Source organism: Elephantulus edwardii, unplaced genomic scaffold, assembly GCF_000299155.1.
Source record: "Elephantulus edwardii isolate Elephantulus edwardi_28Jun2011 unplaced genomic scaffold, EleEdw1.0 scaffold00139, whole genome shotgun sequence".
Classification (NCBI taxonomy): Eukaryota; Metazoa; Chordata; class Mammalia; order Macroscelidea; family Macroscelididae; genus Elephantulus; species Elephantulus edwardii.
The window spans coordinates 2,564,932-2,576,632 of NW_006399889.1; the positions used below are offsets into that span (position 1 = coordinate 2,564,932).

The following is an 11,701-nucleotide window of genomic DNA, read 5'->3' on the forward strand; positions in this document are numbered from 1 at the left end:
CTGCTTGAGAGGTCTCTGATAGCAGATTTTCCAGGTGAATTTAGTAATATGTAAATCATTCCCAATACAATGGTAAGAATTATACCTCTAACAGTAAACCACAAAAACAATAGGGTTCAGATCTGTTGTTCATAGAGTCACTATGAGTCATAATTGACTCGATGGCACTTAACAACAAGTGGGTAGAAATTGTCAATCAATCCTGACAATTTCAATCTGTTAACAATTTCCTTCTACTTGGATCCATAAATAACAGAATGCAGTCAAAATTTCAAAAGATATTTTACATTGGGGAATACTGGCTGTGAAGGGCCTCTCCAAATCACTAGTGAGCTAGTGAGCAAGGATGTCAATTTAAAGACTAAGATGCACTTTATCCAAGCCATGATATTTCCAATTGCTTCCTATGCATCTGAAAGTTGAACAATAAATTATGAAATCCAAAGAAGAATCAATGCCTTTTAACTGTGGTGTTGGCAAGGAGTATAGAATATTCTGTGGACTGTCAAAAGAACATATAAATCTGTCTTGGATGAAGTACAACCAGGATGCTCCTTAGAGACAAAGATGGTGAAACTGGGTCTCAGATACTTTGTACATGTTATTAGGAGGAATTAATCCTTGGAAAAAGACATAATTCTAAGAGAGGTGGGGGAAGGGTAAGAGATGAGAAGAAGACCCTCAAAAAGTGTTAACAATGGACTTGAACATATCAGAGCTTTTGAGAATGGTGCAAAATAGAGCGAGGTTCAGATCTGTTGTTCATAGGATGGATTACTATGGGTTGTAGTCAACTTGATGGCCCTAAAAACAAAAAAGAGAGTGGAAAAAAAGCTCTGGTGGTATAGTCTATAGCGTGTTGCTCTGCCAAACCAAAGGCTGTACATTTCTGTTCAATTCCACCAGTGACTCTGTGGGTGAAAGATAGGCAGTATCCTCCCTTTGTAATTTACAGCCTCAGAAACCCAGCAGACACTTCCTTTGAGTCCGAACCAACTCAATGGTAGCCAGTGAATGAGAGGGGTGTAAGAGAAGGAGTAAGGAAAAGTTTTTGTCAAGGTGGCATTGAATTCACATTAATGGTGATGGGACTATAATCAGTGTCACTGGCACGTGTTATATTAGATATATCGAAGAAAAATTACAGCTTAGCAGACTCATTCATTCTTACCTCTAAAGAGCACTGTGGCTGGACCCTCTCCAAGACATATCTGTTCATTCTCTTGGCTGTCCATGAGATGTTCAGTGCTCTTCTCCAACACCACAGCTCAGAAGTATCAATTCTTTTTCTGTCATCCTTATTCATTGTCCAGGTCTTGGATGCATAACTAGCAATCAGAAAGACCATGGTCTGAATCAGACACACCTAAGTCCTTAAACTGACATAATTACTCCTCAATAATTTGGAAAAGTCTCTAACTGCAGACTTTCCCAATGCAATGCATCTCCTTATTTCCTGCCTTATGGTACCAAGGATGTTAATTGTGATCCAAGCAAGATAAAGCTGTTGACAATTTCAATCTCTTCTCCATCCATCATGACACTGTCTATTGGTCCAGTGGTAAGAATCTTTGTACCCTTGACATTGAGATGAAATCCACTCTGAAGGCTGCATTCTTTGATCTTCTGCAACAAGTACTTCAAGTCTTCCTCACTTTCACCAAGCAAGGTTGTGTCTTTTGCATAATGCAGGTTATTGACAATGCATAAGTGGAAGACTCCAGATGAGATGGATTGACCCAGTAACAGGGTCAATGGGAGTTGGTGTGTCAGAATTAGTAAGACTGACTCAGGACAGGGCAGGGTTTAGGGCTGCTGTATGTAGGGTTGCTATGGGTCACAGGTGATTTGATGGCACATAACAACAACAGCAAAAACAAAGCATCTAACTTTATCAAGCAAGCCCAGGCCTGAAGCCAATCATATCTAGCTCTATGGTTAGCTCCACTCTGCTATAAACCTCCTATCCACAAAGTCTGTCTAATTTTTTGCTCTGTGGGCCTGGAAGCCCACAGCTCTGCCTTGTGTTAGTCTCTAGGTTCTTTCTTGGTTCTAGTGTTGATCTCTGTACCTCTGCCAGATTTTTCAGCCCTTATTATTACTTTGCTGCTTCCCAACTTATCTTGTACCATCTCCCAATTCCTGGTTCAAGGAAATACTCAGCACAGGAATTCTGGGTACAAAGGACATTCTGCACTCTGGCCCCGTTGTCCTTGATTGTATTAAAATCTTCTTTTCTCAGGCTGAGATGGCTTATTTTAAGCCTGGCAGAATGGCAAAACTAACCAATCCCCCCACATGATATTATTTCATGTCACCTATTTGCACGACCCCCATCTTACAAAGATAGTTGTGTGTGAACATGACTTATTTACATTATTACCAAGCTGTTCAATCCCATCTTTGTGGGCTATAATAATCTCACATTTACATAGTTCTACCCAGTCATGAGTTGAGAATTACAGAGACAAAGGCTGGAAGAGTCATACTATGTAATTGGTGAACCACACAACCCCCTTCAGGATGGAATAAAACTGTTCGTATAAAGTTGCCAAGGGTGTAGTCTTCTTGAGAGCAGATTGCCAGGTCTTTTCTTCTGTAGAATGGGTTGGTGGTTTGAAGGTTCATCAAATGCTTTACCCATTATACCATAAGAGTGCTTTCATTTACTAACAAATGGCCCAAATAAATAAATGCATGGTAATGCTAAATTATTAGGGAGCAATCAGCAAGTGATGTTAAAATTTAAAAACTCCCCAATTAACCTATCATGTCTCTGTCATTACCATCATGTAAGAACTGATTCTTAGCTCACCCTCCAGTAAATTTTCAGAGGCTGTGGACTGTGTGAAATTGTCCATTCTTTTCCCCAAAGCTGCAAGTGGATTTGAACAGCCAAAGGTGTCATGTTTACACTAGCAGCACGACTCCTTATGGATTATGTACTCCACCAGAGCTCCTAATTCATGTGGTTGGTGCTGTATGCTATAGAGTCAGTCAGATAGTCAAGAAGGCTTTCAGAGGCAGTAAACTGCACAGGAGGAGACTGCCCATCCTTCTCCCACTGAGCAGCTGGTGGATTCAAGTTGAGTGTCTTGAGGATTACAGAGTAGCTTCTTTACCACTAGGTCACCAGAACTCCCTTATCCTGTCATAGGACCCTGAAAATATAAATTATAAACCGCAGGACAAGGTGAGAGATACCACAGGTTTAGGTCATTAGCCAGAAAAATGGGCTCACCTCCAAAGTGGTACCACTTTGGATTCCATTTACATTGTTTAGTTTTCACTTGTGTATCTCTCTTCTTCCCCAGTGGATTTTCTAACTATGCTTCCAGGCCCAACTCATATTTCACATGCTCTTAGAAAACTTCATGGATCCACCATATGGAGTTGACCCCTCTTTCATGTCCCCAATCTTACATTTTCACCCCATCTGTGTTTTTGCATATTCTACCTTTGGCCTTAGCTTTCTATACCCATGGTTTGCAGATGTCACTGCTTTAGTTATCTAGTGCTGCTATAACAGATATTGCAAGTGGGTGCCTTTAGTAAACAGAAATTTATTTTCTTCCCTTTTAGGGAGGATAGAAATCCAAATTTAGGGTCCAGCTCTAGGGCAATGCACATTCTCTTATGCTCTGTTGGTCCTGGAGAAAGTCCTTGTCTCCTTTAGCATCTATAGGTCTGACATCCCATGGAGATCTCCATGTGACCTGGCCTTTCCCAATGTGAAGGAGCTTCCTTAAGTAGAAGTACTGATCAAAAAAGGACATACTCCCTGCCTAGCAAATCTTACCTGATCTTTGTGAGGTCTCCATCTGGGCTAGATTTCCTCCCCTCCACTGTTGTTATGTGCTGTCAAGTTAGAACCAACTCATTAACTGATCCTCCAGTGTGTCTTTAGAAGCTATAAACTACATGGGAGAAGACTGCTCATCTTTCTCTCTCTGAGCAGCTGATGGATTTTAACTACATACCTTTAGACTGGCAGCTCAACTCCTTACCCACTAGACCACCAGACCTCCCTCTTAGAGAGACGGTATTATAGGAACTCCTCTTACATCTTTAAGGCTCTGTTGGGATTAAAAAGTGTTGCATTCTACTGTTGAAGACTCTACAATTATTTAGTTCATCAGATCATTGGGGATCCTTACACAGAACTCACATTATATCATTTCACACAGGTATTACAGGGCGTGAACGGGATGACAAAATTCAATCCATGACAATTATGTGCACATGACCCAAGCCATGCTTCTTCAGTTGCTGTGTAACCATATGAAAGCTGGACCATGAAAAAAGAAGACAGAAGAACTGATGCATTCAAACTGTGGCGTTGCTGAAGACTGTTGACTATACTGTGGACTACTAGAAGAATGTTGTGCTAGAATACAAGAATGTTCCTTAGAAGCATCGTCAAGAAAGATCAATTACTAGAAAATGACATCCTATCTGGTATTACAGCTGGTCAGAAAAAGGAGGAAAAGGAAATCCTGCATGAGCTAGACTGACACAATAACCACCACCAGGGGCTCATGAAGACGGCATGGAACAGGGTAACATTTACATGACAGTCGATGATAAATGGGGGCCAACTTGCCAGCAACCAACAACTGACAGATCTGTGAGGGCAAGACTTCCATAAGACCCTCCTCTGTAGTCAACATCCTACTGACGTAAAGGCTATGATTTCTCTTTGATTTGCATTTTACTTTTTATTGATTTAATGATTGCTTATCTCAAATTTCTCCGCCAGGTGCAGAGGGGCAAATGGTTAACATGCTCGAGTGCTACCTGAAAGCTTAACGGTTCAAGTCCAACCCAGAAATGCCTCAGTAGAAAGGCCTGGGATCAGCTTTCAAAACCAAACCACCCAGAACCCTATTGAGTACAGTTATACACTGGCATACACGGGATCACTGTGAACTAGAATGGATTCTATGGCTAATGTTGGGGTTTTTTTGTTTGTTTTAAGCTTAGCCTAATTCCTATCCCAACTTATAGTAGACATGCAACAAACATTTCTTGATATAAATATGTTTATATTTGTCAAATAATTTAGCAAGAACGCCTAATGCTTAAGAGGATTTCACAGGGTGACTCGTAAGTATAGCAACTCTGAACTGAATAGATGAAACCTAGAGACATTAGTACACTAAGGGCACAATGTAAACATTCAGGAGTTTTGAAATTTACAAGCTTTGAATAGAAAAAAGGGTCTATCCAGCAAGCTCCAAAGTCAGTGGACACAAACATATTTTTAGAATAGTGAGAAACTCTTGCTTGAAATTTCAACTTAGATAATAAGGTTATTACCAGAAAATTTTTCTATGAAAAAAGACAAGTAAGCAATCTATGTGAACTATGTGGACAAGCTGTCGAAGAAAACGGCATTATAGATATCTTTTAACCTACAGATCTCTAAGTCCAAATGTGTTTTCTGAAAGAATCCGTTAACATTACACTGATATTCAGCGGGGAACTCTGTCAGTCCGTGGGGAGTTTTGCTGCCAGCTCAACTGTGGGGCTTCTCTAGCACTTCAAATCCACCAGCAGACTCTCAGGGGGTGGGGTGGAGTACAGTCTCTGCCTGTATGATTTACAGTTGCTGAAAATCCACTGGAAGGTCAGCCAGCTACAAGTCAGGTCTGCTTCAATGAGTTTTGAGATGAGATTTTTCATTAACGTTTTTTGAGCATCTGATGATCTAGGAACCCTGTCAGACTGTTGGAGAGCAGGGTCTGAAATCCCAGCCTGAGCTCTCATGGCAAGGACTCACAGGAGGCAACCTCTGTCCTAAAAAAGCCTTGGTGAGAAGTAGTGCCCACCTAACACATGGGATTATCAGAGTTTCAGATCCTAGTGTACCCAAAAAACAAAGCAACAAGGCCCTTGCTCTCTCAGAGACAATAAGCAAATCAATAATGATAATTGTAACCAAAAAGTAAATAAATAGTAGACATTGGGCTGAAGAGTGATGAGGAGGGAGTCTAGAAGTCCACTCATTTGACTGATTGATTGAAGAAAAGGAACAGCTATGCAAGGCCTGCCTCAGGGTAGTGCCCTAGGAATAGGCCAAGCAAAGACGGCAAAGCTTCATCTTTCACACTTTGGGCATGTAGCTAGGTGAGGCTATTCCTTGAGAAGAGATATCATGGTGGGGAAGATGGAGGGTCAGCAAAGGAGAGGAAGACCCTCAATGAGATGGATTGACAAGGTGACTTCAGCAATGGGCTCTAGTGTCCAGAGATGATGAGGATGGCACAGGATAGGGCAGGGTTCAGATCAGATTCATAGAGTTGTTATGAGAATGACTTGTCCTTGATGGCACCTAACAACAACAGAGCAATGTTTGTTCTTCCTGAATTCAGAAAAACTTGGGAAGGAGAGTGAGAGAGGGGAATGGAGGAAGATGGTAGAGCTGGTTAATTGCTAATTCTCTTTCCTCCATCTATAGCAGAGCAGGGTGCCACCTTTCCCCTCACTTTGCTGGGGGGCTCTTTTCATTACCATTTCCAAGTTCTTGATTCTGATTCCTAATTCAGATTAAATTATAACATGTGCTTCTGCCAGCCACAGACCCATCTGGAGGGAACCCACGTCTAATATAGAATGATATAAAACATGCAACTAAAAGGAGTTGGAAAATAGAGGCTGAGAATATGACAATTTATCTTTTTCATTATTTGCTCCATTATTTTTCTATGGATAATAATAATTTTCATTATTGCTCCATTCCATTAGTGTTTCTTCTTATGACCATTGCATTGCATTATCATTATTGATCTTAGTCACATATTGTTGTAGACTCACTCATCACTTATTCCTTTTTGTATTTTGCTATTCTTGGTGGTGTCTGCAACCGAGTTAATTCTGACTCAGATCAAGCCTGATCTGACGGATGGCCCGTAGAGTTTCCTAGGCTGGAATCTTTGAGAGATGATAGGCAAGTCTTTTCCTCATGGAGTAGCTGGTAGTCTCAAACTAGTGACCTTTCGGTTAACACCTAAGTGAGTAACCATTGTGCAAAAAGGACTACTTGATACGACCTCATAAGAAGTTCTGTTTTGGTGTAAAAAGCTAGAGTAAAGCTGTTCTATTTAGCTATCACTCCAGTACTTGTGCCATCAAGTCAATTCTGACTTATAGTCGTCCTCTGGTTTAAAAAGTCCTAAATCTTTATGGGAGAAGACTGCCCATACTTCTCCCTGGGAGCAGCTGGTGGATTCAAACCACTGACCTTTCAGTTAACAGTCTGACATATTACACATCAACCTAAAACTAAATAAAGAAACTTGTCTCTAAGTTACATTTTCTGAGATGATAGTAGCTACGCCAGGAAGTCTCTACACGGCAGTCTATGGGTTGCACAAATGTTTTAGTGCTCCCATAGCAGCTGTTATTCAGTTCAAATGCATCCAGAGGCTCTTCAGAAGACAGGCTTCATAACTGGCTCCTAAACAATCACAGCCTTGAAAATCCTTTGAAGTCATTTTGCTCACACCACACAAATAGGGTCTCACCATAACTCAGAATCAATCCTACTGCAAAACACAGCAATCGGTGTCTGCAAGATTTACTTCAGAGCTACTGAACTTGAAATTCCTTCATCATTTTCATTGTTTACTACTTTGTGGGTATTTGTTCCTCAAGAACTGCAGTCAATTTAAAAAAAAAAAAAAAAAGAAAGAAAAAGAAGCTACAACTATTTTCTGCATCATGCCCAGATTCCCCAGATGTCGTGCCTGGAGTACATCAAATGTGACATTTCTAGTCATGTTTCCAATCATTTGGAACATACAGATTTTCCTTTGCAATCTGAAAACATTATGGATACTCTGAGCTATGCTGTTAGCAAGAGCAGTTTAGAAAAGGAGTCACAGAAAACGTATTCTACCTGGCATCGTCTTCTGCTTCGACTCAAGGCATTTAGACTCTTCTTGGGTTTCTCCTTCCTATATTCCAGCCCCACAAAGCAGAAAAAGACAAGGACAAAAAAAAAATTAGTGCTTTCATATACAGTAACATTTTTTGTAAACTTATCGTTATTGTTTACTATTTAGTCCAAACTGATCCATAGCTGGCCCTCCAGAGGTTATCAGAGACAATAAATTGCACTGGAGGGAAGTACCCATCTTTCTCCCCCAGTGCAGCTGGTGGATTCAAACAGCATTCCTCTGAGTTGGCAGCACAGCTCCTTAACATTGTGCCTGCAGAGCTCCCCGTCAATCTATTAGTTGTAGCCTATTAATTGAGATCAAAGAGTCTGGGTGGCACAATGGTTGAATACTTGACCATTAACTTAAAGGTTGATGGTTCAAATACACTCAGTAGCTCCACAGGAGAAAGGTCTGGCAATCTGTTCCCATAAAGATTACCATTTAGAAAACCCTACTACAGTATAAAAACAAATGGGGGGAAAATCCCAAGCAAACAAACAAAAAAACACCACAGATCAAGAGTGAAAAAAAGAAAACAACACAAAGAACCCTCCACCAAACCAAATCCTTAAGAAATTAAATCTGAATAAGCACAAAATTTAATATCAGATGTTGAATAATTATGAGGGTGGAAGATTGTACAACTCCAGGGTGTCATTAACATGGGAGTGTCTAGAAATGTAACCCCTGCTGTAGTGCAGCCCAGAGGCCTGTGACTAGTACTACATTTAGAAGTTCCAATGACTTAAAGATGGTTATTGTTGTTTTGTGCTGTCAACTCAGAATTAACCAAAAGCTGACCCTCCAGTAGTTTTCAGGGGCTGTAAATTACACAAGAGGTGTTTGTCCGTCTTTCTTCTGTAAAGCACTTAGTGGGTTTAGATCATCTGCCTTTGAACTAACAATGCCATTCCTTACCACTGAGGCACTAGAGCTCCCTTTAGATGGTTGTTGTGATTGTTGTTATTACGTGCTGTCAAGTGTGACTTACAGCAAGCCAATGAACAGCAGACTTGAACCCTGTCCTATTCTGAGACATCTTCACAATCTCTGACACTCTCAAGCCCATTGCTGCAGTCACTGCGTCTGCCCACCTGGTGGAGGGTCTTCTTCTCCTTCACTGTCTCTCTAACTTTCCAAGCGTGATGGCCCTCTCCAAGGACTAACCTCTCCTAGCAACATGCCTATAGCATGGGTTCTATGAAAAAGAATGTGGCATCAAGATCAGAGGAAGACTCATCAATAACCTGTGTTATGCAGTTGACACAGTCTTGCTTGCTGAGAGTTAGGACTTGAAGCAATTGTTTCAGAAGATCAAATAATTCAGCCTTCAATATGGATTGCATCTCAACATCAAGAAAACAAAAATTCTTACCACTCCATGATGTTGGTAACTGCCAGCAAGTCGTAGACAACTCGTAGTGACCCTATGAACAAAAGATCTGAACACTTGTGTGACTTTCATCATTTCTCCAAGTTCATAGAGTTTCCAGAGACAAGCTATTTCAGAAGTGGATGCCACTCCTGTTTCCAAGCTTGTTTTAATCAGGAAGCTCCAACACTGTCCACCATGGGTAACCATTATCGCATTTTACATTATCAGTGTCACAGTGTTCAGCATCATAGCAACCACGAGTTACCTCTGTATGGCAAGTGGACACACCAGGGCTATACAACCTAGAAGAATTTTTCACCAAAAACAATTAAAGACAGAACTGAGGGTCGCGGATTAGAGTCACCCACCTTTGGCTTGGTAGCATTGCTTTCGGTCCACTAGGCCAGCTGGTCTCTCTTTGTGTTGCTAAGTGCTGTCGAATCATAGGTGACTCGTAACAACCCTATGAACAAAAGTCCTCGACACTAGCGCGCGTGACTTTCATCCTTTCTCCATGTTGCTAGGAGAGGCTATTCCTTAGAGAAGGACATCATACTTGGAAAGGTGGAAGGTCAGCAAAGGAAAAGAAGACCCTCAGACAGGTGTATTGACACAGTGACTGCTTTAGTATGTCAAGAAGTGTGAGGATGGCAGAGGATAGGACAGGGTTCAGATCTATTGTTCATAAGGCTACTATGGGTTGTACTTGACCACCTAACAACAACAGCAACATGCCCAAAGTATGTGATATGAAGCTTCATCATCTTTGCCTCGAAGGAGTACTCTGGCTGCACCTTCTTAAAGATATTTGTTCTTTTGGCCATCCATGGGATATTCAGTACTCTTCTCCAACACTACAGCTCAAAGTTGCCAGTTTTTCTTCTGTCATTCTTAGTCATCGTCCAGCTCCCAGATGCACAGAGGTGGGTTTTTCCATGAGAGAGAAATTTTATCAATATATTGGAATGGAGAAAATTGCATTAATGAATTGTTGCACTAGCAATTTGTTTTAGGGAACTTAGAAGATTGTTTCAAGAAACTGGTTTCATGTACTTTTTGTCTGTGAAGTTCACAGTTCTGTCTCTGGGAGGCTGGAGTGCACATTCTTCTTTGAGTTTCAGTTTGATGTTCTTTAAACTAACAATTTCTGTATCATTGCTGAAACACTAGTAAGACCGGTCCAGGCTAGAGTCCAGGCTAAAGTAGGGAAGATAAAGAAGAAAGTCTAAGTAGCACTTTTCTAATTTTGTCTCCAAAAGAAGTGCCTTTAGCCTGACTGAGTTACTCATTCATTCCCCACCCGAACCCAAATGTTGAACAAATACTAGTTGAATGTCTGTTATGGGTCATTTCTAAGACCTTAATCTTTATAGCAAGATGCCCCTTACTGGAGACACTTAAAAACAACAATCTTTACAAGAGATTCCTCCTAGCATTCCTTGAATTATACCTGCTGACAATTGCTTACTTCCTGTACCTATATTGTTCATTCCAAGAATTTAGCCAACAGATGTTTCAAGCTAAGATAAAGGATAAGGGTGTGAGCTCCTATATGTGATAAATGAGGTTACTTTGTAATCAAAGTAAAATAACAAAACTAAGAACTGGTATTATCTGTCATAAAAATTCTCCCAAATTTGCTGTTCTAGGCCTCTTCATTCTCTCCCTCCCTCCCTCACTTACTCCCTCACTCTCTCATTGTCATGAGTTAGAAGTGAACTCACAGATGACCCTCCACTGTGTTTCTTAGGCTGTAAATTACATGGGAGGAGACTGCCTGCCCATCCTTCTCCAGGGGAGGCACTGGTAAATTCAAACAGCCAGAGAGGCGTGGCCTCAGGGTTAGCAGTCCAACTCCCTGTAGATTCTCACGAGAAACCCTGGATGACATGAACAGTAACTGTGGCAATGGGGTTAGGTGGGTCAGAGTTGGTGAGTTTGGCTTCAGATAGGACAAGGTCTTTAAATCATCGTTCATAGGGTCACTACAAGTCATGGTCAGCTCGATGACATAAAATGACAACAATATAACAGAAATACTAAAAACAGGTGACTTTAACAAATAATATTTGTTTTTCTCTATCATAGTTTGTTGTTGTTATTGTTGTTATGTGCTGTCAAGTCGCTTGCAACTCACAGTGACCCTATGTACAGTCCTAAACTCTGCTCTGTCCTGTGCCAATCGCACTGTCTCTAATACACCCATCCCGATTACCCCAGTCACTCAATCAATCCACCTCATAGAGGGCCTTCCCCTCCTGTGCTGTGCCTCCACCCTACCAGGTATGATGTCCCTCTCCAAGGACCAGTCCCTCCTTACAACATGTCCAAAGTATGTTAGACGGAGCCTCAGAATCCTTGCCTCCAAGGAGCCACCTGGTTT

The 11,701-nt window shown here is 41.2% G+C and overlaps 1 protein-coding gene across 1 annotated transcript in view; it reads right to left on the reverse strand.

Moving 5' to 3' along the window:
- Positions 1-11,701, reverse strand: part of LOC102845342 (involucrin-like) — a 382,191-nt gene that overhangs the window by 209,383 nt on the left and 161,107 nt on the right. Inside the window, exon 2 of the mRNA XM_006894279.1 lies at positions 7,901-7,958. Within this exon, the coding sequence (XP_006894341.1) occupies positions 7,901-7,958 (58 nt within the window). The remainder of the gene's footprint in view (positions 1-7,900; positions 7,959-11,701) is intronic.